This window comes from Phaseolus vulgaris, chromosome 1 (genome assembly GCF_000499845.2).
Source record: "Phaseolus vulgaris cultivar G19833 chromosome 1, P. vulgaris v2.0, whole genome shotgun sequence".
NCBI lineage: Eukaryota > Viridiplantae > Streptophyta > Magnoliopsida > Fabales > Fabaceae > Phaseolus > Phaseolus vulgaris.
In genome coordinates this window covers 10,628,281-10,655,319 of record NC_023759.2, presented here as the reverse complement: position 1 = coordinate 10,655,319, position 27,039 = coordinate 10,628,281, and the positions used below count along the sequence as shown (strand labels likewise).

Here is a 27,039-nt window from a genome sequence, read left to right as displayed (position 1 = left end):
CAAGAAGGTGAAACTCCGACTTCCCTTCACTCGCTTCGAGAGGGAGCTATTAACCGAGCTCGATATCGCCCCCGCCCAGCTTCATCCCAACAGCTGGGCGTTCGTAAGGGCGTTCCGGATCATGTGCGCACACCTGGGACTGCCAGCTTCGGTTGACGTTTTCCTTTTCCTTTTTGAAGCTAAGAATCCAGGAGACCGCCTTTGGATTAGCTTGAACGGGATTGCTGGGAGGTCAATCCTTTCCATCTTCCAGCAATCTTACAAAGATTGGAAAGGAAAATTCGTGAAGGTGTGCGCCAATGACCAAGATCCTTCCCTGCTCGACGGCTTCCCCTTGTACTGGGTAAACAAGGGGAACAAAGACGCCAAAGAGAGCTTTAGGAGGCCCAGAGGTCCCGACAACATGGGCGAGCTAGACAGAGATCTATGCCTTTTCTGGAAGAAAGTAGCAGCCGCCAACATCACCTTTCCCACCTCCGCAATAATCTCTTTCGAGTTCCTCGAGGACCAACTCGAAGCTCATATAGGTTAGCCTTTACCTCGACACTTAGGTTTTCGTTTTGCGTTGGGACTGATTTCGCATCTCTGTTATCTAACATCGGGCATCCTGCTTGTTGCGCACTGGACTTGGTTTTTAATTCATGCGCCATTTGTTTGCATTATTCGCACACATACTCATATATTCTGCTTTTGCTTTTATGCTTACTTGTATATTTTTACCCTGTGCAAACCTTATGTTGGGCAAAGGCAAATTAGCTGAACTGAGGGCGCTCGCCCGAACTCATAAGTTGGCGACGGGTTCCCAAACCGTGCCCAACTCGGTGGTGGAGATCGCCGCTGCCCAGGGTAGATCGCCTCCTCAAGGTCCAGCTCCTCCAGAGACACTGCCCGCCCCTCAAAGGAAAAAACTTGTCTTGAGGAAACCAAAGAGGAAAAATCCTCAGGTGGTTCAAGAGGATGAGGATGACGAGGCAACTGAGGACGACCTTGTCACCAAAAGAACAAGGGTGGCGCCCTCTTCAGGACCCGCTCTTCCAACACCAACACCGCCCTCTCCCCCAGCTCCAACACCGCCCTCTCCCCCAGCTCCAACACCGCCAGTCCAAGCAATACCCTTGGCGGTCGCACTCCCCGTGGTTGAAGGCAGCGAACCTAACTTTATAGAGAAACCTCCAAGCGCCTCCACGCCGTTCGTATCAGCTGGAGAGGGTCCTCCTTCAACCACTTCCATCGTTGGGGACGCACCAGGTGGGGATGAAGGTGCCCACAACTCGCCGATACTTATAACCGAGTCCCCCACTTCACCACCACGCCAGGAAGCCCCCCTCGTTCTACCAACTCAAGAGGGTGGTGGTGAAAGTCAGCACCAGGCTCCTTCAGCACCTCCACCAACAGCAGCTGCAAGCCTTCCCCCCTCGATCGAAGAAGTCTGGGGGCCTTTCACAGCTAGACTCAAGATGATGGCAGAGGACCTTCCCTCAATCATAACAAAAGCTGTGAAGAGCTCAAACAAAAAGCTTCAGGACGAGATCTCAACACTCCAGGAGGAGAATCGCCTGATAAGGATTGAGGCAGAAAAACTGTCTTGCAATCTGATGATGGCAGAGATCGATCACTCAAGGGTGGAGGACGCCATGAGTGCTGAGCTGAGGGTTGCACGCAAGGAGGCCTCCGATCTACGCCAGAAACTGCACCTCCTAGCTCAAGAGAAAATCGAGCTGGAGAGTAAGTTGGTTCCCTACAGGCTCAAGGTGGCCAACTTGGAGGCATCAATAAAAGTGGATGCAGCCAAGGTAGAGAACCTTGAAAAAAGGTCGGCTGATCGGGAGGTTCTCCTCGGAAAGGTCGAGAAGGAGAGGGATGACACCGTGGCTGAGCTCGCCAAGGCTAGAGAGGAAAACAAGAAAGCTGCTACAGAGCTGGCCCAGGCGCGGGACGAAGGCAAAAAGGTTGATGAAGACCTTGCTCAAGCTCGTGGGGAAACTGAAGAACTGAAGAAACGAGCTGACGAGCTGAAGCAACAAACCGAGGAGCTCAAGCAGCAAACCGAAGAGCTTGAGCAAAGCTTCGCCCAAGTCCTTGCCGCCGGGTTTGACGCCGCCCTGGAGCAAGTCGCTTGCCAGTACCCCGAGCTCGACCTTTCCATGGTGTCAATATGCAACGAAGTGGTGGATGGGAAGATCGTGCCTTCCGAAGATTAATCGCTTCCCTCCATCACTTATTTCCTGAGATTTAGTGCCTATTTCTTTTTGCACGATCTTTACTTGTAATTTTCTTTCCTTTGTATTCGAACTGGTACAGCTTCTATTATAAATTCTTCCACTTTTGCACCTCGTCTCTCTGTTTATTTCGCTTTTCCTTTTTAACCTTCATCTGCTTTTCTCCCTCGCTAAATGGTTGATCAACTTATCTTGTAGAAATCGCTTTAAACAAATTAACGTAGCGATTCCTTGGGCTCAACCGTTTACTCACTGCTTCAAACTCGAGCAAACTATCAATCTTATATCAATTCATCAACTGTTAACTCAAAGTAAAAACTTGAGCAACTCATTAACCTTCAAGCGATGACATTTAGCATAACTTGCGAACTTTAAGGCAATTAGCTACTTACTAGGCAACAGGTTTTAACTTAAACTGGTATTACAATACAGTTTACCTGATCTGTCTGGCAAGGTTAGCCTTTACTCCTGTCATCGCTTGGAATTCTTCTGATCGCCCTAGGGTTCTGGCGATGTAAGCTTTCTTTGCCTTCATAACTTGGCCATTGTTCCCTCATATGGGGGTAGAGGCGCCTTTCGGATCCTTCTCTACCTCCCTGAGTTTTAGAACAATAAGCCGGATAGCGAGGTGTTCTCTTTGAACCTACCTTAGCTATCCTTTAAACCTCTTCCACCCTTCACGCCATACCTGAACTCGTTCAAGGCGAGAAGGATTTTATCTAGCCTGAACTCGCTCGACGGCGAGAAGGACTTTATCTTGCCTGAACTCGCTCGACGACGAGAAGGACTTTCTCTCACCTGCGCTCGCTCAACGGCGAGGAAGACTTTTCTCTTTCTCACCTGCGCTCGCTCAACGGCGAGGAGGACTTTTCTTGCCTGCACTTGCTCAAAGGCAAGGAGGACTTTTCTCTTCTTCATAACTTGATCATTGCTCCCTCATCTGGGGGTAGAGGCGCCTTTCGGATCCTTCTCTACCGCCCTGAGTTTTAGAACAATGATCTGGTCTTACTGGGTCAATATTTATGTTTCGCTTAAAGGAGAAGAGGCATTTTCCTTCCCTTCCCGCCGTTTAAGGTCACAAACACCCCTGACCTTTCAGTTCATCTTGCCTGAACTTGCTCGTCGGCGAGAAGGACTTTTTCTCGCCTAAACTCGCTTGACGGGGAGAAGGACTTTATCTGGTGCCTCAACTTGCCCAGGGTGTACATCTCCTCCCCCCTAGATGCACTGAGGACTTTATCTCGCCTGCACTCGCACGAGGGCGAGGAGGTCTTTATCTGGTGCCTCTACTTTGCCCAGGGATTACATCTCCTCTTCCCTGGATGCACTAAGGACTTTTAATCTGTTCTCGCCTGCACTCGCATACAGTCGAGGAGGACTCTTATCTCTTTCTCGCCTCAAGCCGCGCGAGGGCGTTGAGGTCTTTAATCATTACTGGTGCCTCCGATCGCCGAAAGACGATGAGAACTTTAAAACTTTAACTGTGCCGCCGATCGCCGGAAAGCGATGGGGACTTTTTAAAACTTTAACTGATGCCGCCGATCGCCGAAAAGCGATGGGGACTTAAAAACTTTTAGAAAGCATGCAGCATAACTTCAAACTCGCCTTTAATCACGTACGAGTGATAAGGTCTTTTTCTAAAACTTTCGAAACAACAAGCATGCAATCTTTAAACTTTGAAAACTCTTCTTTATTGGGTGGCCTCATTAAAAACCCTCCTTAGGGAAAAAGGAGTGCCCCCTTCAAACTGTTTTAACAGAAAGCTTGCAAATCTCTTCGTGTTTGTTTTTACTTACAAAGCTTTTAACTGTAATATAACTTGAGGTGTGTGGCGTTCCAAGTGCGAGGAATCGCCCCTCCTTCCAACGTCTCTAAGCGGTAGGCGCCGTTCCCGAGCGCCTCGGTCATTCTGAACGATCCTGTCCACTTAGGCGATAACTTGCTTTCCATCTCGTACTGGTGGGCCTTCCTCATCACCAGTTCGCCTTCTTTAAACTGCCTCGGCATCACCTTCGAGTTATACCTTCGTTCAATCCTCCTTTTCACTGCCTCGGCTTTTACTCTCGCCTCCTCCCTGACCTCATCCAACAAATCCAGATTCAACCTTCTTTCTTCATTCGAGTCTTCCGCTACAAAGTTCTGGAATCTCAGCGAGCTCTCCTGGATTTCCACTGGAATCATTGCGTGGCACCCATAGACCAAGCTAAACGGGGTCTCATGGGTTCCTGACTGCTCGGTGGTGTGGTACGCCCAAACTATGCGGGGTACCTCCTCAGCCCACGATCCCTTGGCTTTCTCTAGCCTTCTCTTCAAGCCTCTTAGCAACACCCAATTGGCGGACTCTACTTGGCCATTTGTCTGAGGGTGCTCGACGGATGCAAATACTTGTTGAATTCCCACCTCTTCGCACGGCTTCTTCAACAGGTGACTTGCAAACTGAGTCCCGTTGTCTGACACCAGGCGCTTAGGCACACCAAACCAGCACACGATGTTCTTCCACACAAAGCTCTCGATCTTGTGTGCGGTGATCTGGGCTACTGGTTCTGCTTCGATCCACTTGGTGAAATATTCAATTGCCACCACCAAGTACTTCATCTGCTTGATCGCCAATGGGAAAGGTCCCAGAATGTCGATTCCCCACGTATGAAACGGCCAAGGGCTGTAAATCGACTTTAACTCTTCTGGAGGCGCTTTGTGCCAATCGGCGTGCTGCTGACATTGCTTGCAACACTGTGCATACTTCTTGCAGTCCTCCCTCATTGTTGGCCAGTAGTAACCTGCACAGAGGGTTCTTGCAGCCAGAGCTCGACCCCCGACGTGACTTCCACATATCCCTTCATGAAGCTCGACCATAATTCTTGTACATTTTTCTCCGTGCACACATTCCAGGAGTGGGTGTGTGAACCCAAACCTATACAACTCGCCATCAATCATCGTGAACTTGCTGGAGTTCTTCTTTATCTTCCTAGCCTCCGTCAGATCCAGCGGGAGAAGGCCATCTGTCAGGCATCGCTGCTACTGTGTTATCCATGTGTCTGGCTCATGCGTAGCGCAGACCTGCGTCATGTTCACCCTCTCCCCCCGACATGCTCTTATTCTCGGCGATCTCAAGGTTTCCTGAGTCAAAGACCTGTGACTCCTCGCCGCTTTCTCCGTCGACTTGCTTATTTGAAGAACCAGGTGGTCTGCCACAAATGCTCTAGGCGTCTTCAGAGTTTCTTGTATCATCGTCCTCTGCCTACCCCCCTTGCCCGAACTGGCGAGCTTAGCTAGCAAGTCTGCTCGGGCATTCTGCTCTCTGGGCACATGCACCACTTCAAACGAGACAAAGGAACTCTTCAACTCCTGCACATACTCCAAGTAAGCCGCCATTTGTGGATCCTTGGCCTGGAACTCGCCTGTTACTTGTCCCGTGACTAATAACGAGTCACTCTTAGCCATCAGCACCCTAGCTCCCATCTCCTTGGCCAGCAAGATTCCGGCGATCAACGCCTTGTACTCTGCTTGATTGTTGCTGGCCTTGAAGGCAAACCTCAGGGATTGTTCTATCAGCACGTCGTTGGGCCCTTCCAGAATGACTCCAGCACTGCTACCCTGCTGGTTCGACGATCCATCCACCGAGAGCACCCAACGAAAATCCTCCCCTTCAACTCGTGCTGCTTCTGACGAGAGTTCGACCACAAAATCGGCGAAAATCTGCCCCTTGATCGGACCTCGGGGCTCATACTTGATGTCGAACTCCGACAACTCCACCGCCCATTTCACCATCCTCCCAGCTACATCAGGCTTCTTCAGGACTTTCTGGATGGGCAAGTCGGTCATCACCAGTATTGTAAAACTGTGAAAATAGTGACGCAACCTCCGCGCTGAAAATACCACAGCCAGTGCAGCTTTCTCCAAGGCCTGATACCTCACCTCCGGGCCTTGCAACACCTTGCTGACGAAATAAATAGGCTTCTGAGCCTGGTCTTGCTCTTGGGCGAGCACCGCACTCACCGCCCTCTCAGTCACAGCAAAATACAATCTGAGAGGGGTTCCTACCAAGGGTTTGCACAAAACCGGCGGGCTCGCCAGGTACTCTTTAAGCTTGACGAAGGCCTCTTCACACTCCTTCGTCCAGGCAAACTTATTGTTTCGCCTTAAACACTGGAAGTACGGATGACCTTTCTCTCCGCTAGCCGATACGAAACGAGACAGGGCGGCCATCCGACCTGTAAGTTGCTGCACCTCCTTCACGGTAGCCGGGCTCCTCATCGCCAAGATGGCAGCACACTTATCAGGATTTGCCTCTATTCCCCTTTCAGTTAAGAGGAATCCCAAGAACTTCCCTGCCTCCACGCCAAAAATGCACTTCTCGGGGTTCAGCTTTAACCTGAACTTGGCGATTGTGGTGAACAACTCCTCCAGGTCCGCAATGTGCTTGCTCTTTTCCGGCGAGGTCACGACCATACCATCCACGTACGCTTGCACATTCCTTCTCAGCATTGGTGCAAGTACCCTATCCATCAATCTTTGGTACGTGGCCCCCGCGTTCTTCAGCCCAAAGGGCATCACCTTGTAGCAGTAGCACGATCTCTCGGTCATGAAGGCGGTCTTCTCTTCATCCATAGGATGCATTTTTATCTGGTTGTACCCCGAGAAGGCGTCCAGGAAACTCAGCAACTTACACCCTGCAGCACTGTCGACCAGGGCGTCTATGCTTGGCAAAGGATATGAGTCCTTTGGGCAAGCCTTGTTCAGGTCAGTGAAGTCGACGCACATGCGCCACTTCCCATTGCTTTTCTTCACCAGCACGACATTGGCCAACCACTCAGGGTACTGGACTTCCCTGATATGGCCTGCGGCGAGGAGCTTCTGTGTTTCATCCCTGATCGCCTGCCTCCTCTCCTCATTAAACTTCCTTCTTCTCTGCCGCACTGGTCTGACCTGGTTGTCCATTGCTAGATGGTGGCACAAGAAGTCGGGGTCGATTCCCGGCATGTCTGAAGCAGACCATGCAAAAGCATCCAGATGCCGCTCTATCACCTTGGCGATCTGGTCTTGGAGCTCAGCCTCCAAGGATCTTCCCAGCTTGAAGACCTTTCCCCCGATCTCCCTTTCGAGCCACTCCTCGACGGGTTTGGGTCTAGCTTCCCTGGCGATTACCGCCCTGGCGATTACCGCCCTGGCGATTCCCAGTTCCCTCACTTCCTCTGGGCGGTTCCTCGCCTCTTCTTCCCGATCGGCGTTCTCCCCCTCAACCTCAGCATCCAACATGGTGACATCGCCTCCGGCGGCCACCTCCATCGCCGCATCAACAACTCGCCATTCTGTTGGCTTGGGCTTCACACCGGGAGGCGACGTCGTTGCGATGTAACTTACTGACCTCTTACTCTTCAGGCTATTCTCATAGCACTTCTTCGCTTCCTTCTGGTCAGATTTGATGGTGATCACCACCCCCTCCATCGACGGCAACTTCACCTTCATGTGCCTGGTTGAGGGCACAGCTCCTATTCTGTTGAGTGTTGGTCTTCTCAACAAAATGTTATATGCTGAGGGAGCATTCACGACGAGGTACTTGATTTTTTCCGTCCTCGAGCCCGCCTCATCCGTGAATGTAGTTCTTAATTCGATGTACCCCCTGACCTCCACCTGATCGCCAGCAAACCCATACAAGCACCCTCCATAGGGCCTCAGCTGGTCAAGGGGCAATTGCAGCTGTGTGAAAGTCGGCCAGAACATCACGTCTGCCGAGCTTCCTTGGTCCACCAGTACCCTATGGACCTTCCTTCCCGCTGTGACAAGCGAGATAACTATGGGATCGTTGTCGTGAGGCACAACGTCCCTGAGATCTTCTTTCGTGAGCGTGATGTCCACATCTGGCAAGTGGTCCTCGAACATGTCCACCGTCATCACAGACCTTGCATATTTCTTCCTCTGTGACGCGGTGCATCCACCACCCGAAAAACCCCCCGCGATGGTGTGGATCTCTCCATGAGTGGGCATCTCATGCTGCTGAGCCTCACCACTCGCCGGGTGGGAGCTCGACGCCCCCCGTCCTCCTGTCCAGCAGGTAATCATTCAAGAAACCGCTCTTGACCAGGTCGTCGAGCTGGTATCCTAGTGCCAAACACGAATCAACGGTGTGACCAAAACTCTGGTGGAACTCACACCAGGCGTCTGGTTTTGGTCCTAACACCTTGTCGCCCACCTTCTCAGGTGCCTTAAGCCTGGCTGCTATGTTGGGAATGGCGATCAGATCCGCCAACCCCATGACAAACTTATGCTTTGGCGGGCGATTGTACTCCCTGGGGCGCCCTGGGCCCCTTCCCTTGTTTTTCCTTGGATCATAAGGATGGCGAGTCCTTTGATCCCTCTTGGCCGCCGCCGTCTCTAGCACCCTCTGTGGCTGGATCCTGGTCTGGGCACGTGGCCTAGCAGGGGCCACGCTCCCTCTCTTCTCGGCGACCTCACTCTCATCGGCGATGTGGGCCACCGCAAGTCGCCTAACCTCAGCAAACGTGGCGGGGTGAGCCCTGATCAGCGCCTCACAGAAAGGTCCCGGCAGCACCCCCTTTTTGAAGGCGTAAACCAGCATCTCCTCGTCTTTCGCAGGCGAGCGGACCATCTGTGCTCTGAAACGATTCAGATAGTCCCTAAGGGACTCTCCCTGGTATTGCCTTATGTCGAACAGGTCGTAAGATACCCTAGGTGGCGCCTTGTTCACAATGTACTGCTCGACGAAAAGCTTCGAAAACTGCTGGAAGTTGGTTATGTGACCGGTAGGCAAGCTCACAAACCATTCCAACGCTGTTCCCTGGAGCGTGCTCACAAACATTTTGCAATATACAGCATCCGAGCCTCCTGACAGCATCATCTGCGTGTGGAACGTGGTGAGATGTGCCTCAGGGTCCTCCACGCCGGTGAAAGTAGCCTTCACAGGTACCACGCTTGCAGGGATAGGCGTGTCTGTGATCGCCTGAGCAAACGGCATAGGGAAAACGCGAGGTGGCGACGACGGTGCGACCTCTTCAGCGACCGGGCGTCCTCTCTGCTCCTGAAGAGCTTGGCGCAACTCCTCAGTCACTTTGCTGAGCTCTTCATTCCTGGCCTGAGAGGCGACAAGGTCCTCATGCATCTTCGCCTGCTCTATGCGCGAGGCCTCCACATTCTCCTGCAGCGCACGCATGATCTCCATCATCTGTGCCATGGTCATGGCGCCTTCAGCAGCAACTGGCACAACTGGACTTGAACGATTGCTTCTCATCTTTCTCATGAAAACTCAACAAACCAAAGTTCGACGAACAAAATCTCCTTCAGCAACGATCGATCCAGCAATCAACCGGTTAGAAACTCTCAAACTCCCTAAAACCTCCGCACACGCAATTGCAACAGCACGCCGATAAATTCGGACGTCGAAACCTTCACAGAAACTTACAACTTCACCACAAAACCACCGCTTCTCCAGCAAGCCCCCGATTCCCTAACTAGAAACGCAATCGAACGGAAAACACACCGAACAACCGATTGAAAACCGCGCGAACAGCAAGAAACTCCAAGAAAACCGATCGAAAGCTTGAACGAACGGTGGAAAACCTCACACTACCGATTAAAACCCAAACGAACGGTAGGAACCTCGAATTCACCGAACAAAACTCGAACGAACGGTGGAAAACACGAATTCACCGAGCAAAAGCTTGAATGAACGGCGGAAAATGGTTGCACCAACACACAACCACACAGAAACTGCAGAAAACTCCAAGAACTCACGCTGTGGATGGGGACAGGTTTTACACGGCCCCACGGTGGGCGCCTGATGATCCTGCCTGTTGACCAGAACGCAAGAGCCTTGCCTCGTCGAAGGTAGCTTCCTTTGGATCGGCTTTGCACCGTGTTAACTTCCGTCCTTCACCTGATTCACCTCAAGAACCTGCAAAAGACAGAAAGGCGCCGCTGCGGCCGATCGCGCTCCGACGCTCAAGTCAGCGACTGAACCACCAAAATACTAAGAGGAAAACTAAGAACTTCAGGAACCGTGCAATGTTCTCTCTCAGCGTACTCAAGTTCTCGCAAGCGTAAAAGAAGTATTCTAAAACGCGCGTACCTCAGAAGTTCGTTAGGATCCCTTATATACTTGTGCGCTTTCTCTCTCCTGACAGTTACACATCTGGACACGTGGCTTGCATCCAGCTGTACACGTGTCACCATCTGGAGCATCCTTGACTTGAGCGTCACTTCTTACTTTTCAGGCTGTTCGACCAAGTTACCTATGCAGGAAGCAACTCAGCGTATAGCTGCCTTGGAGCGCGATCTCTTATGTGTGGCGAGTACAGGTGTCATCATACACACCTTCCCTGTGGTCTCGTCGGCCGCCATTACATTCTACTTTACTCACTTCACTGTGCATGTTCAGGTAAGCTGTTCCCCGACCTCAACCTCTGGCCAGCTAGGGAATGACCATCTGACGACTTCATCCTTCGCTTCGAAAGCCTGGAACAAGCTTTCCTGATCTTTCGACGATGTCCTCCTCTCGGCGATCTCCGATCGCCTTGTCGCCTGGGTTCACATCCGGCGACTACGACACAAACTTGGTGACCGCCGGTTTAGGTATGCTAGAGATCGGGGCACGCCAACTTAACGACTGACGACTACACGAGCCCCCTGACTTCCTTCCCTTCTGCCGGCCAGGTGTCCCGTTCAACACGCCTATATTATAGCTTGTTGCCACGTCATCAATTCCGACTACCTAGGCGGTACATTAATAATATTAACAATATTAACAATATTATTAATAATATTAATAATATGAATAAATATTAATAATATTGAATATAATATTAATAATATGAATATTGAATATAATATTAATAATATGAATATTGAATATAATATTATTATTATTAATAATATAATAATAATAATTATTATTATTATTAATAATATAATAATAATAATTATTATTATTAATATGTATAAATTATATTAATAATAATAAGTATAATAAAAATGGTAATATGACCAAAGAACTTGTCTGATCTAGTGGTTAATGCTTCATTGGTCACTGAAAGGACTTGGGTTCGAGTCCAACAACTTATTTGTTAACAAGACTACATCTAGTTCTTAATCAACACAATCAAGTTTCAGTACTAGACTATCATTGCAAAAAATACGATCTGAGTTAAAACTTGCACCTTAGCTGCCCATAGAACTATAAATACAAGTGTTAGCCCCCTTGTAAATTATATTTGAATTGATAATGAAATGCTGGCCAAGTTGCTAGCTCATTTGTCTTCAAATTCTCACTCTCAAGTTTGCACTTCTATTAGTGTTTTGCTTGAATCTTCTTAGAAGTTGGCCACACCTCTTATAAGCCTCTACCTCTCCTCTTCATTTCATCTTCTCCACACTTCAATTTAGCCATTGATGCCACTTTCAAGTCCATTCTTCTGCTACATACAAAACTACAACAAAGAAGAAGCCTAAACAAGCTTGGATTGCATCAAATAGTCACTCCTGGCTAGGACTGTGAGTATTATTTGAAACAACAACTCACACGTTTGCTAACTAAAAGATATGTTGTGTCCTAAGATAAATACAATATGAGATTCACTCTTTTAGGTTGCTAAAGAACACTTTAGTATTCTTTCAATAGGTAAGATGTACAAGTTTTTACTTAAGCATTCATAGGATTGTTCGTGAGCAAAAATTCGTCCTTCTTTAAAGGTTACTTCAATTTATAGAGAACTTGAGAAGATAATCGTTGTAAATCGCTTTCTAGTCGTTGTGAGACTTTGAGAAGTTCTGTTGGATAGAGTGTTTACCACTAGATAAAAAATTATAAATGATAGTTAGGGTACAATTTTTTCTACTTAAAAGCGTATCAACCAAAGTGCCATGATTCAATTGTGACTTGCCCTTCGATATAGGACAATGGATACTTGCAATAACTTCTTTGTTCTTCAGTTGCTTTTATCTTCGTAGACGTTAAGAGTTACATTAAATGTTCTTCATGCAACATTTAATACAAACTTCTACTTGAAGAAACATTTGATACTTAACATAAATTATCAAACCTTTTTCATATATCCTTCAATTCTTCTTAAGAAAAAGTTAGGACTATACGAGATTGATGATATATGCAAATTGTCCTTCCAGAGAAGTTATTGATGTAAAACAACTTTGACACACTCTTTAATAGATATTATAATGTTGATTCTCTTATGAATTCTTTTTATTGATGAGATGATGCAAAACATAGTATAAACGATTATAAATTCGAAATATATTATGAAATGCAAAAAACAATATCTTCTCGTCAATCTTAATTACAAACTTAGTAGACTAATATAAGATTACAATGTGTTATAATAACAAAATATTAGTTTATCAAAATCTTATACTTAATAATTTTGTTTTTGAGTACTTTATTGTAAAAACACTTAATTAAAATGATTAAGAATAGAGTAAAATATATTAACATGTTCTTTAACAATAATTATACACTACTATTTCATAATACAAATTACATTTCTTTATTTTTCTCTTAATTTATATTACTCTTTTAAAGATTGTTTTCATTCAAATTATATACTACACATCACATAAAAAAAATAGTACATATACTTTTATTTAAATAAATATATAAAACTAAAATTAATACGTATATTAAATTTAACTCACTAAAATAAGATAACATAACAAATGACTCAAAAAACAATGCGTTTTGCTAATATGTTTAAAGAATATTTATTTAATTATAAATTAATTATTTAACTCTTTAATTTATTGTAATTATATTTAATAAATTGCTAAATACTTTAAAATTAATTCTTTTTCAAGTAGGTATATTTTAAAAACTAAATATGAATATAATATAAACAATTGTTTATGAGAAGTAATTTACATGAACCCGTTGAAATCAAATTTCCTATTATGACAAACTTTCAGCTTAGGTTTTAGTCAAGCAAGTGGGTTTATTTTCGGGAATCATCCATCTCGTTGTCCGTTCGCATGGTGTTTCGCACCGCCATTGGTGAGTCCGAGGAGAAGATAAAAGAAACAGAAGATTAAAGGTCGCCCTCTCCCTTTTCGTGAACGGTTCTGGTTTTTTAAACAAACACATGATATGGGTCGTTTATCAGAGTCGAAGTTGGTTCAAGAGCTGGTTCTGTACGCAGCTAGCGCAGCACTGAGTTGCTTGGTCTTGTTCGTTGGCCTCCGACAACTCGACCCGAATCGCGAGGCTTCCAAAAAGGCTCTTCACCACAAAAAAGAGATAGCCAAGCGCCTCGGTCGTCCTCTTGTTAACACAAACCCTTACGAGGTCCGAAACCTTAAATGTACTCTTATTTTAATTTTTAAATATTTTACACGTTTATCACAAACAAGAGTAGCATTGCTGTCTGGATAAATTTCTTTGTAAGTACTTTGCAGTTTATAATATACTTTTACCTTAATTTTGTAAAAACTCTATTGTATTAGCTTCTCCGAACGAAAGCTGATTTTTAATAAATGAATAAACCAATTGAAGAATTATGTTTTGTTTTTACTTTATATTTTTTTATCTATTATATGTGTACACAGAAACATATCCAAGCAAGGGCATCACATTAGTTTCTTAGTTGTTGGCGTTAAAGATGGGTGAAAACATATGTCTGTGAGAAAGCATGGGCTGGGTCATCTCACAATTATGCAACAAATTAAATGTTTATCCTGCGCCATATGAACTTATTGTTGAAACTTGGTGTATGATTCTTTACATGCTACACTGGGTTTGTGTGATATTTGATTCTGTTTCTTGGCTATTTGCAGTGCCATTATTAGACTAAGAAGGTTTTTAAGGCATAGATATAATAGGGTTAGTGAAGAATTCAGTCAGCTGTATTGTACATTTTGAATTTTTTGGTAATGGTTTTAGTGTTGCTGAGTATATGCAATCTTGCAGGATCTATCAAAGGGTTACTCATATGTATTGTTAGAAGCCAATGTTATTTTTTCATTTTTGCAGATTAGTAATGTGATCTTTATTTCACTTTCCTGATTTCTTTTCTGTACTACGTTGGTTTCTGGAACAATTTCACATGGGATGCCTAGTTGTGCAGAGTTTTATTGAACGACAGGTGAATGGGTGGGAAAGGTCTTTTTGCATTAGTTTTCCAGTTGGATTTCAAGTTTCATGCGCCTCTATTCTAAATGTGTTTTCTGGAACTGGGGTTATACTAAAAAATCATAATCATATTGACATAAATAAATTACTTAAAACTTGTTTCTTACATATTCTGTATAGGGACATATTGCCTTATTTTACTTCGAAAGATCTATTTTCTAATTTTATGTTAAATGGAGGGAATATATTTAAGATTATTTTTAAGTTTAAGCATTTTATCTTGTACAGGATGTCATAGCATGCGATGTTATCAATCCTGACCACATTCATGTGGAGTTTAACTCTATTGGAGGACTGAAAACGACAAAGCAAGCTCTATATGAACTTGTTATTCTGCCTCTAAGAAGACCTGACTTGTTTTCTCATGGTAAACTTCTTGGGCCACAAAAGGGTGTCCTGTTGTATGGACCACCTGGCACGGGGAAGACCATGCTTGCCAAAGCTATTGCTAAGGAGTCTGGAGCAGTTTTCATCAATGTTAGGATATCAAACCTGATGAGCAAGTGGTTTGGAGATGCCCAGAAACTTGGTATGCTCACGTTATGTTTAATACTTTCTATTCAATTCAGAAGGATTATTTTACATCTAAATAAAACCTTGTGCAAGCTATTGAATTTCTGGAAATGGTTTCTTTTATAGTTTGCTTAATATGAGAATAAACATATTTGGGGTGATCAGAATTGATTAGAATTTTTTTTAAATAGTTTCTTTGCTTGAAAAATATGTGGTAGCTATAGTTTGATTAGAATTTTTTTAAATGCTCCTCCAACATTGCAAACTCTCATGAACCAAATGTTTAGATCTTATCTCCAAAATTTTGCGTTAGTATATTTTGAGGATATCCTAATGTACAACCTGGATTTCTCTTCACATAATAACCATTTGCGAGTGGTTTTTGAACTGTTGCATAGTAATGAGTTGTGGGTCAATAGTAAGGAGTGTAAATTTGGAGTAAAACATTTAGAATATCTCGGGCATATCATTTCTGCTGGGGGCGTTTTAGCTGATCAAAGGTTGCAGCAAGGAAGAGTTGGCCAGTCCCTAAGAATATCAAAGGCTGAAGGGGATTCTCAGGGTTGACAGGTTACTATCCCTGCTTTATACAGAATTGTGGGGTGATCGCTAAACCTTACACACAGATATTGGAAAGAACAATTTCAAATAGTTGGAGGAAGCAGGAGGACATGCTTTTGAGCACTTGAAAAAGGAAATGGATGATCTGCTCACTTTTGCTATGCTGAATTGTGTGCTGCTATTTGTGATAGAGTCTGATGCTTCTGCATAGGAAATTGGGGCAGTTCTAATGCAGCAAGGTTGATCTTTGGCTTTTATTAGTCATGCTTGCTCGAACAAAAATAAGGTAAAACCAATGTATGAACATGAGCTTACAGCAATAGTGGTTGCTGGCAAAAGTGTCACCCATATTTGTTTATGCCTACATTTTATTATTAGAACAGATTATAGGAGATGGAAATATTTATTGGAGCAAAGGGTATTGGTGGGAAACTGCCCAAAAATTACGATTGCCTCTCTTAGATGAAAAATTTCCATTGCCTAGAAACATTGTGACTACCTCTCTTCCATAGATGAAAAGGTGTTGCGACCCTCCCTCCTTTAATTAACATATGTCATGACTATCTCTCTCCCTTCACCAAAATGCAGAAACTTATGTTCTTCCTTTGACTATTTAATTTACATCCAATCATTAGTCTCATTCCAATGGTATTCAAAAGGATGTTGGAGCTTGCAAGGGTGTTTCTAATGAAGTGAAGAAGGAATGTGGGAAATTATTGTTAGTTTGCATCAAAATTTAATCAAGAAATTAAACCTTAATATGGAGGAGGAAATTGTAGAAGTTGGTGAGAAAAGAAAAAAAGTGAAGCATTGGGCATTAGTCCTCGAAGTATTGTTAAGAATAGAGTAGTTAGCACACAAGGCACCATTAACAAGTTTAAAAAAGGTGTGAGAGGAAGCATGTCAAGCAATTTCTAGGTTTTTCTACAACAATGTTACCTGTCAATGTGCAAAGAGTGAAGAATTCAGTGCTATGTTTGATTTTAAGGCATCTCCTTGGATTTAAACCTCCATCCTGTAATGAGATTAGAGTCAAATATTTGAAGGAGGAAGTTACAGATACATCATTTGCTTTACAAGCACATAGGGATGAATGGAAGAAAAATAGGATGTACCATTATGACTAATGGTCGAACTAATAAGACAAGAAGGACAATAATAAACTTCATGGTGAACAACAAAAAGGGCATTGTGTTTCCGAAGTCCATAGATGCATCTGCTATATCCAAAACCGTTGAGAAAGTTTTTGAGATGATGAATGACATTGTTGAAGAGGTGGGGGAAGACAATGTTGTTCAAGTTGTGGCAGATAATGGAGCAAACTACAAAGTGCCGGTCAAATGTTAATGGCAAATAGGAAAATGATATTTTGGAAACCTTGTGCTGCACATCGTGTTGACTTAATGTTGGAGGATTATGAGAAAAAGATCCCAAAACATGTGGAGACAATTCCAAAAGGTAAAAATTATTACAACCTTTATCTATTCTAGAACATCTCTGATTTCTCTATTACAACTTTCACAAAAGGAAGAGATTTGGTGAGACCGGGTGTTACTACCTTCGCTACATCTTACTTTGCATTAGGGTGCCTTCATGAGAACAAAAGAGTTTTAATTAGAATGTTTAGTAGTCATGAATGGAAGTTTAGTAGGTTTGCTAAAACAAAGGATGGAAAAATGGTTGAAGGGTGCCTTCATGAGAACAAAAGAGTTTTAATTAGAATGTTTAGTAGTCATGAATGGAAGTTTAGTAGGTTTGCTAAAACAAAGGATGGAAAAATGGTTGAAGATGTGGTTTTGGATAAGGATTTTTGGAAGAATGTCATAACTTGTTTGAAGGGTGCATTGCCTCTAATTGAAGTAGGATGGAGCTCATGCTTTACTGTTTTTTAACTAGGAAGGAGTTATTCCTATGTAACTAGGATATGGTGTTTACACCTAATGATTTACTTTTTTATATCTTTATTATATTTTTTTTGTTTGTCATTTTGAATTAAAGTTCAATTATGAAGTTTGAGTGAAATATAATGCTTTTGTGTGCATTTATGAAATTCATAAATCCTTGTTATGATCTCCCGATTTGCAATCCATATTTCCCTTTCCGATCTTGAGTAAGATCTCAATTTTGACTACCTTGGAAGTAACAAGTTGATCGTGGCAGTAGGGGGGTGGAATTTCGGGTTGGAGACATGGTTTACTTTTAAGTCCCAACCCTATGTATTGGATCATTTGGCAAGATGTGTTAATGAAAAACTTAGTCCCAGGTTTTATGGGCTGTTCAAGGTCTTCAAAATGATTGGTGTTGTTTCTTATAAACTTTTATTACCAGAGACATCAAGATTGCATCCAATTTTTCACATTTCTCAACTAAAAAAGGCTCCTCCAATTAGTCAACCAAGTCAAGAACTTCCACTTTTCTTATGAAGGGAATTGGAATTGCAATTCGAACCTGTAGATGTGCTAACAATTAGGAAGTTGTTAAATGGAAAGGGGGAGGTGCTTATACAGTGGGTTGGGTTACCCAAGGAGGACATCACTTGGGTATTGCTAGATGGTAGAGGGTTATTGATGGGCCTCAACAAAGTGGGCCTCCTTGAAACAAAAGTAAACATGGTTTACTTTTAAGTCCCAACCCTATATATTGGATCATTTGGCAAGATGTGTTAATGAAAAACTTAGTCCCAGGTTTTATGGGCTGTTCAAGGTCTTCAAAATGATTGGTGTTGTTTCTTATAAACTTTTATTACCAGAGACATCAAGATTGCATCCAATTTTTCACATTTCTCAACTAAAAAAGGCTCCTCCAATTAGTCAACCAAGTCAAGAACTTCCACTTTTCTTATGAAGGGAATTGGAATTGCAATTCGAACCTGTAGATGTGCTAACAATTAGGAAGTTGTTAAATGGAAAGGGGGAGGTGCTTATACAGTGGGTTGGGTTACCCAAGGAGGACATCACTTGGGTATTGCTAGATGGTAGAGGGTTATTGATGGGCCTCAACAAAGTGGGCCTCCTTGAAACAATAGTATTGGAGAAGAGCAGATAGGGTTAAAATGAAAACTAAGGATGAAACAACATTTATGCATGATCATAACAAATTGCATGTGGCAAAAGGAGGAGAGAGAGATGCTGAAATCAGCTCAGGGGACAGATATAAGGCAGTGGAAGGTGAGAAGGGAGGATAGGATTCATTTGGGATATTTTGGGTGTGGCTGTTGCCACAAGGCAGGTTCTAATTTTCTGGCTTTGATCTTATTGTTGGCATTTTTTGCTTCTGCTGAGACTTGTAACCAAGGGTTGATCCCTAAAGTTTTACTTGAATTCAATAAAAGAATAGTTCTATCAGCAACCATGGGAGAAGAGATTGGTTTAGCCTCTGCCATTTTGGTTTTAGAGAAAATCTGTATTTTTTGTTGTAAATGGGAAAATGTTTCTATATTTAATCCTGTAGTGCATATGTTTATATGGAAAGAATACATACTGGAAATCAACTTTGTTAAGAAACCTAAAAATTAGAAGAGGAATAAACGGGGAAATTGAAAGGATATACATATTTTCCTCATAATGAAATAGAAAATACAGCAGGATGATGATTCCTACTGCCGCAAAGCAGCTCCTCCAGAGAGGTTAACAATCCCTGGACATAAAAGAATTCCACTATTTTTCCCCGTATTTCCTTCCTTTCTCTCTCTCCTCTGCCCTATATTTCTTCTACTTGTCTCACTCCTTAACTAATTCTGTTACACACACCCTTTGCACACCCATACATTCTCCAAATCTTACTTCAAAGTCATAGCCCACGTTTCCAGTCCTTATAAATTTTGAGGCAATTTGACATTGAGTTTACTAATTGTGGGTGCTGCTTCTGAATTGTCTCCCGTCAAGTTTGTTCTCTTATTTGTGGCTGGTGTTGAGTATTGTGGTTATTCTCTTTGGTTTAGAATCCTCGGTTTTTGTTTAAGGGTTGTGCATAATCATAATTGTGATTTATTGTTATTATACCTTTTGTGTGTTATTTTCTACATGCATTCATATAGTTTTCTGTGCAGGTAGTACCTTATGTTATGATCTCGTCTTTTGCAATCATATCTCTTATCTGTTTAGGATCCGATTTTGTCAACTTTGGTGGATGTTTTATTCCTTTTGCATATAATTAAAAGACTTGATTAAGTTTTAAGTACTTATGTTAAATTGAAGACTATTTTCAATTGAGTCTATTAAAAACTTTCATTAGATTGAGTGTTAAAAATACTTTTTTATTTTTTTTTGAAGTACCCTACCGTTTGATTTTTGCTGTCAACGGGATAGTGTGACTGTTACTTCCGTCTTCCCATTTCCACCCCATTGATCAACTTGCTTCTTTTCTCTTCAATCTCTTCCAACTTGCCGAAGGAGCTAGTTGACCAGTTGGAGGAGATTGGAGAGGGAAGAAACAAGTTGATCACTGAGTTATATACTTGAACATGGAAGCCACGGGGTATTTAGACAGAAATAATAAATATTTTGAACACTTAATAGAACAAATTTTTTTAATTAACACTCATTTGAAAATATCTAAATTTATGAAGTACATAAAACTTAATTAAGCCTAATTAAAACAACTGATAGCCATATTTAGACAATATGAACCACAATTTGAATTATTAAAGTCTTTTAATTGGATTAATGTTGGCGAGTTGCTTTTCTTTTGCAGTGACTGCCATATTTAGCCTAGCTCATAAGCTCCAGCCTGCCATCATATTCATTGATGAAGTTGACAGCTTTTTGGGTCAGCGTCGTACAACAGATCATGAGGCTTTGTTAAACATGAAAACTGAATTCATGGCTCTGTGGGATGGTTTTACTACTGATCGTAAGTTTTAAACATGTTATATACTTCTCTTCTGAGACTCAAGCAAATCCTGTGAATTGATGCAGCTGTATTTAGCATTATTATTTGTACTTGGCAAAGGTTTATAATTATGAGGACTTTTAATCTATTGTGTAGAGAATGCTCAAGTTATGGTCCTTGCTGCTACTAATCGTCCTTCAGAACTTGATGAAGCAATACTTCGACGACTTCCTCAAGCATTTGAAATTGGTATTCCGGACCAAAGGGAGAGGGCTGAAATATTGAATGTTATCTTGAAGGGTGAGAGGATTGAAGAAAACATCGACTTTGACCGTATAGCTTTCTTATGTGAAGGTTACACTGGTTCGGATCTATTTGACCTGTGCAAGAAAGCTGCATATTTTCCAATTAGAGAACTGTTGGATGAAGAGAAGAAAGGGAGAAGTGCTTCTGTGAGTGATTCATCATTCTCTTTTACCACAACATTTTCATTTTTGTTGAGTAAAGTCTAGTTTTAAAACTATTTTATGAACCTGATCCCGGAGTTATATTTGCATGGATTGACTAACGTGTCTGGTCAATGAAGTAATTTCTTACACGCATAAAGATCAATTGATGTCCAATATGACTGTTTTGTGCTGTACGCATCAAGCCTTTTCATAGACTTTCTAGTTTTGAAGAAATATATTGAAGTAGAAGCAGCTAATTATCCCTTCTTTACACAGGGTCAATTCTTAATCTTTTGAACAGCAATTTTGTATGAATGAAAGTCGCAATAGAAGAAGCAAGGAATTATCATCTGTAAAATTAAAGTGTACAGTTGTTTTGACGACTGCTTCTGATAAGGTCTATTTTGATGGTTCAGGTTCCTAGACCATTGTCCCAGGTAGACTTGGAGAAGGCCCTGGCCACTTCACGAAAGACTACTGTTGCTGCATTTGAATACAACGGATTAAGTGCAGATACTCTAAGATGGGCAAGGCAGAGGGAACCTGGTGGTGATTATCAGGTTCAAGCTGTAATCAATGAACTCTCCAAGTTTGTGGTATCTCAAATGACTAGTCGCCAGTCAGATGCCAAAGATCTTTAAGATGCTCTTAATCTCTTAAGCACCTATCTCATATCTATACTCATTCTAGATCATGTGTTACTTAGCGTCATATGTTGAGGTAATGAGCTATTGCATTTTGTTGTCTTTTTGATGCAGTAATCCTCTTTGAATCACCACTTAATATTCACTTTTCTGATTTCAATTTGCATGCAAGTATGTCTTTCTCTCTCTCTATATATACAGATAGAGAGAGAAATATATAATGTAGGACTATTTGTTTCATTATTCATGTATATCATAATTGATGGAAGTTATTTTTTAAATTACATTAAATTATGAATAATTTGATTATCGTTGTATTGTTTTATTTTGATAAAATTATAATTTACAAAATAATTTAAGTGGAAAGTTGTGGACAATGTAAAAGGTGATAAGAGTTGGATACACGAAAGCTAAAGGGACACAAAAAAAAAAAAAAAAAAAAACACACACACACACACATATATATATATATATATATATATATATAGTCGTTATTTTCTATATTTGATCATAAGATTACCAAAAGGAAGAAAAACGATATGGGAATACGTATTTTAAATGTACTCTTGAAATAGCTAGATTAAGTTATTTCATAAGTAACTTTTAAAGTGTTATTATATTTTTTTTCAATAATCTAATAAATTTAGGAAGTATTACCTTTAATTGTTAAATTGTAAATAAATGAAAGATGATGATAAATATTAATTCATTCAAAGTTTCTTTGAATTTTTTTATTATATATATAAAGGAGAGATTAAGTTGAAGTTAATTCGAGGAGTATTACGTAGAAGGAAAGTAATTAGTTTACGGAAAATTTGAATTTTTTTTTATGTTTGTTCTACTTAGTAAAACAATATATTTTCATCAAACAATGTTACTAGAAAATGGGCTTTGAAAAAGTATCCCATAAAGTAATGGGGAGTTTCTTATTCCCACAATTTTTAAAATTTTGTAACTGGTGTTGAACTTTTGTTTGAAAAACGATATCATGGATGAGTTGGTCTGATACTGTTATTCTTCTCTTCTTCATTTATCTGGGACATTGGTGGAGGGACATTTAGCTATGTGGAACAAGGTGGAGGAGTGAGTTGTGTTGTTTGGCTTTTAATGGTAAGAATTAGGTTTTTTAAAGAGCATAGGTGGTTATGGAGGTTTTGTGATTACCAGAAATCAGAATTTGAGATTGTGCTACAAATTGATCAATCTGAAAGTGAAAATGTAATTTTTGAATTCGCCACTCTGTAAGTAAATCATTTTGTTAGAGTAAATCATTTTGTTTTCCGGTTGAGAGGGTGTTTCGGAAGCAAACTTTTAATAATTTTATTGACTTACGAATTACTAAATCCAGAAGCCTAATTTTTAGTATGGATTGATGGATCCATAAGTTATTTTAACTTAAGGATTTCTAAATCCAAAATGTATATTTTGAATTACGGATTAGTGGATCTAGAATGATTTTTTGACTTATGGATTGGTGGATTCGGAATCAACTGTTTGACTTATGGATTGGTTTAGTTTTTTTTTTTTTTTTTATAATTTGTTTGAATTTGATGGTAAAATGTTAATTTGTAGAAGCATGGACACTAGCGCATAATTCGAACAAGAATTATATGATGGGGTTGATGTGTGGAACGGTTTACATGATGATGATAATGAAAAGTCATTATTCAAAAAAGCAATAGATAGAAGGGATATGAATGTACAAATGCGTTTACTACAGATGAAGTAAAGTCGAAGTTTGTAACAATTGATGATGTTACTTGAGCGAGATATGTATGTCCATTAGTCTAAGTTTGAGGAAGGACGAATGGTGTGCAAGATTTATTTTGGACACACCTTGATTCAATGAAGTTATTGAATGCCTTTAACATTGTATTGATGATGAACAATACGTATAGGATGCCCTTGTTTGAAGTTGTTGGTGTTACCTCAACGGGATTGACCTTCAGTGAGACATTTATGTTACTCGCATCAGAACGTCTTCATAAATTTGTATGTGCCCTTAAGAAGCTGAGAGGTTTGTTTTTGAGACTTGATTCATACCCAAAGGTTATGGTTAGTGATAGAGATATTGCTCCAATGAATGTAATAAATGTTGTGTTTCCCGAAGCTGCTCATTTATTATGTCGTTTTCACATTGATAAAAATGTTAAAACAAAATGTAAAATGATTATGATACTTCAGTAGAGTAGTTCATCCAACAAGAGTGGATTGTTATCATGAATCGGTTCAATGAGGTTGACATGGCTAGTAAAGTTAACATCAAAGCCAAATTACGTGAGAATGCCTATCCAGATAAGACATCTTTATTTCTACCAAGTTAGAAAGTTTAAAACAAAAGATGCACACAAGGGCATTAGAGTAAATTTGCTATATCAACGAAGCAAATTCCTTCTTACTTTGAACATGTTGATGCCATTGTTTCACAACATGATAATTCTTCTACTTTGAAATGTAGTAAGGGATTAATTTTGGAGACTCCTCCGACCAAATCAAATCCATTGCTAGATCAATTTCCTGTGGGAATTCATGCTTACATTGTTAATATTGTTGATGTTAAGGCTGACAACCATTGTGGCTATCATGCGATTGTTGCATTATTGGGTATAGCAAAGGAGTCCTGGACTATTGTGCGCATGAACTTGTATAAAGAACTTTGTCAATGGCGTCAAGAATATATTAATTGTTTTGGCGGGGATGAACGATATGAATATTTAAAAAATTCACTTTTAGTTGACCACATAATAATTCTATTCATTTTGAATGATGTTATTTATTATAAAATGACGGGTTGAATTAACTTGTTACATTTTCTTATGTTTGCAGATTAGTACAAATAAGTGGATGACAATTCTGGATATGAGATACATTTGTGAATCGATATAATGTGACTGTCGTGTGTTTATCTCTTAAATAATTATTGACTATTTTTCTATTAAGGTCTCAACCTCCAATAGATTTTAATCATCATCGCATCATTTATATTGGACATCATGTCCATGAAAATCATTTTGTTCAGGTTTGTTGAACTTCATTGTTAAAGAATTTTAAGAATCATTGGGAAACATAATTAATGATATTGCTTTAAGAATCATTGGACATGTTCATGGGAATCAAACAATGAACATGTACAATATTTTAAGAAGATTGTCTGATTCCACCAACAAATATTTTGTGGTCTACTCATTCTTATCCATTCGTCAAAGCTTGGTATTCATATTATACTAATGCAAGTTTTTACACAAAGTATGTCCATTAGGTGATTATTTAGTTATTAGTTGTAATTGTATTGATAAATGAATATGTTAACATTGTGACTATTATAAATGTGGAAGAGGAAATTCTTTAATTTCATAACTAAAGTGTTTCTTCATCAAATTCATAATAAATGTAAACAAATTGTTCCTTCACCAAACTAAAAAGAAATGTAAACTAAGTGTTTCTTCATGAAATTACAAAATAGAACAACAACTAAAATGATTATCATCGTTGTCCGTGTCGTCGACGAACATTCACAGACATGTCCTCGGTGGCTAATCGGGCTAGCATCGGAGCTATTTGTGTCCATTCCCATGCAGGTGAATCCTTAGTGACATGATCATTGTCTACAATCAATTGCAAAGTGGATGTGATTCTTCTATAAAGACCCTACAATGATACAACAAATTATATTAATTACAAGTCAACATGTATTATTTAAATAAACAAGTAATAAGTTCTTACCACTGCAGGATGCTCAGAGATAATATCATTCCCGTCCTAACGTCGTGCATTAGGAGTAATCATCGAAGGTCGATCATCCTCAGCCATCTAAATGATATATGGGTGTGATATAGACTGAAACCACTCCATATATGCAAGAACACAAGCTCCAACATCAGCTGCTAAGGTGACCTCTTGTACGAAATTGCCAATAAAATCTAACAATGTGGAGGGGCCATGGTGGATGGTGGCTGGGTGATAAGGGATACACTGTATATATCTAAATTGTTTGAGTACACGTTTAGGCAAATGCATCTACCTACAAGCCCTCAACCGAATGTACTGTGAAAATGGTGCAATCCACTCGAAAGGGTGCACCGCTCTGTGTTTTTCATAAGACATCCATCAAACAACACCTATAAAGATGCTATCTAATTGCATCTGAACAAATGCAAGTGTGGACAACTTACTCCCGACCACAGATTTCATATGGCTTATCCTCAACATAATCATCCCAAAGCTGTCTGTGTCCAACAGTCGGAAAGTGTTCGTATATCTATGATGCCAATAACATGGCATACCCAGCTAACTATCTAGTATTCGCATAGCCAAAAGGTGGCATATACTTTTCATTTTTTACTATTTAGTTTCTCAAAATTGCTTTTCATTTTTTTGTTTGGTTTTTCTGTTTGTTATGCCCATTTCTAGAACAGTAATATGTTTTCATTTCAAAACCACATTTTGTTTTGGGGGTTCAGTGACTCGGGTCTCTGCTCAAGGATAAAAAACCATATGTTGGAACACTCACTTGAGTTAGCTTTCTTGTTTCAACGTTTCTAGTTGATTGTTCTTCAATTTTTTTTATAGTTGTTTGTAGTATGAGATGGAAGATTTACCTAGTCTATTTATGATTTTTCACGTGTTTTATTATTGTTATATTGTTCACAAGATTGAAGCGCTTATTTGATGTTTGGTATTTAATTGAAATGAATGAGTTTTAACACAGTTGGAACCAACACCCCCGTTCACTATTTCAAATCCAAAAAATGAACCATATGAATCTACCTAAAGAATCACAAAATTATGTTACAGTGCAAAAAAGAATACCTAAGAAGTGTCTTACCTACGTTTCCTCTCTATTTAGCACAAAAATAGAAGCCAATAAATACAAAAAGTACAAATAAGACATGTAGTTTGATGATGTAAGAGCAGAAAATGAGGTTCCCCTCCACCACCATACACACCACAAAAAAAGAAAGAAAAAAAGAACTTAGCACTTCTTGACCAAGTCCCGGGTGAGTTGAGTGAGAGCCAGAAAGATAATTTTTGATGAGTTGTGATTTGATTTTGACACAAATCTCTTTTCGCTTCTATTCTGAATAAAATCTTTTAAAAACAAGCAATTATAGAATATGTTGAGATTTTTAAGACAAACTTAACTTATATATCTTAATTGTAGAAAAATAAATGAAGATCACTTTTATATTTTTTATTGTTGAGTATAATCACAAATGAAAAAATAGAGATGTGATGGGTTTAGAAGTAGTGCTCTGATGATAAATATTAGAATGACTTTGATCACAACTAGGCCTCCTCTACCAAAGACATTGACAAGGTTAAAATAGAAGGAAGAGATTTACATATTTTTCAAATATATATATTTTAAAAATAATGTTCTTTAAGTTGCACTTTGACACGAGAAATACTTCTTCAAGTAAATATCTTAACTTTGACTTGTCATATTGTGAAGGATTAGTATCTTCCACTGGATCTAATCTTATTGATATTTTTTGTGACTGTGTGAGTAATAATGTAAAGAATCTACTGATCTGTTTCCGTCATTAATCTTTGTTGAGAAATTTAATTAATCAGTTTTGATGAACTTCTATTTTTTGTTTACTTGTTTCCATCAATAAAGTTTGAATCTGAAACGTTATTTAAGAGATTGAAAGTGAATTTTCCTCACACCAACCAAA

General features: G+C 40.5%; 2 protein-coding genes across 2 annotated transcripts; both read left to right on the top strand.

Moving 5' to 3' along the window:
- The first annotated feature begins 734 nt into the window (after positions 1-734).
- Positions 735-2,201, top strand: LOC137815515 (filament-like plant protein 1). The gene has a single exon (XM_068618631.1). It carries the CDS (start codon positions 735-737, stop codon positions 2,199-2,201), a length of 1,467 nt encoding a protein of 488 aa, XP_068474732.1.
- Positions 2,202-13,089: 10,888 nt separating this feature from the next.
- On the top strand, positions 13,090-21,662 carry LOC137813553 (uncharacterized). Its single transcript, XM_068615882.1, has 5 exons — positions 13,090-13,521; positions 14,593-14,893; positions 20,131-20,289; positions 20,425-20,720; positions 21,134-21,662. Exons 1-5 carry the CDS (start codon positions 13,324-13,326, stop codon positions 21,356-21,358), a joined length of 1,179 nt encoding a protein of 392 aa, XP_068471983.1. The 5' UTR covers positions 13,090-13,323; the 3' UTR covers positions 21,359-21,662.
- The last annotated feature ends 5,377 nt before the right edge of the window (positions 21,663-27,039 follow it).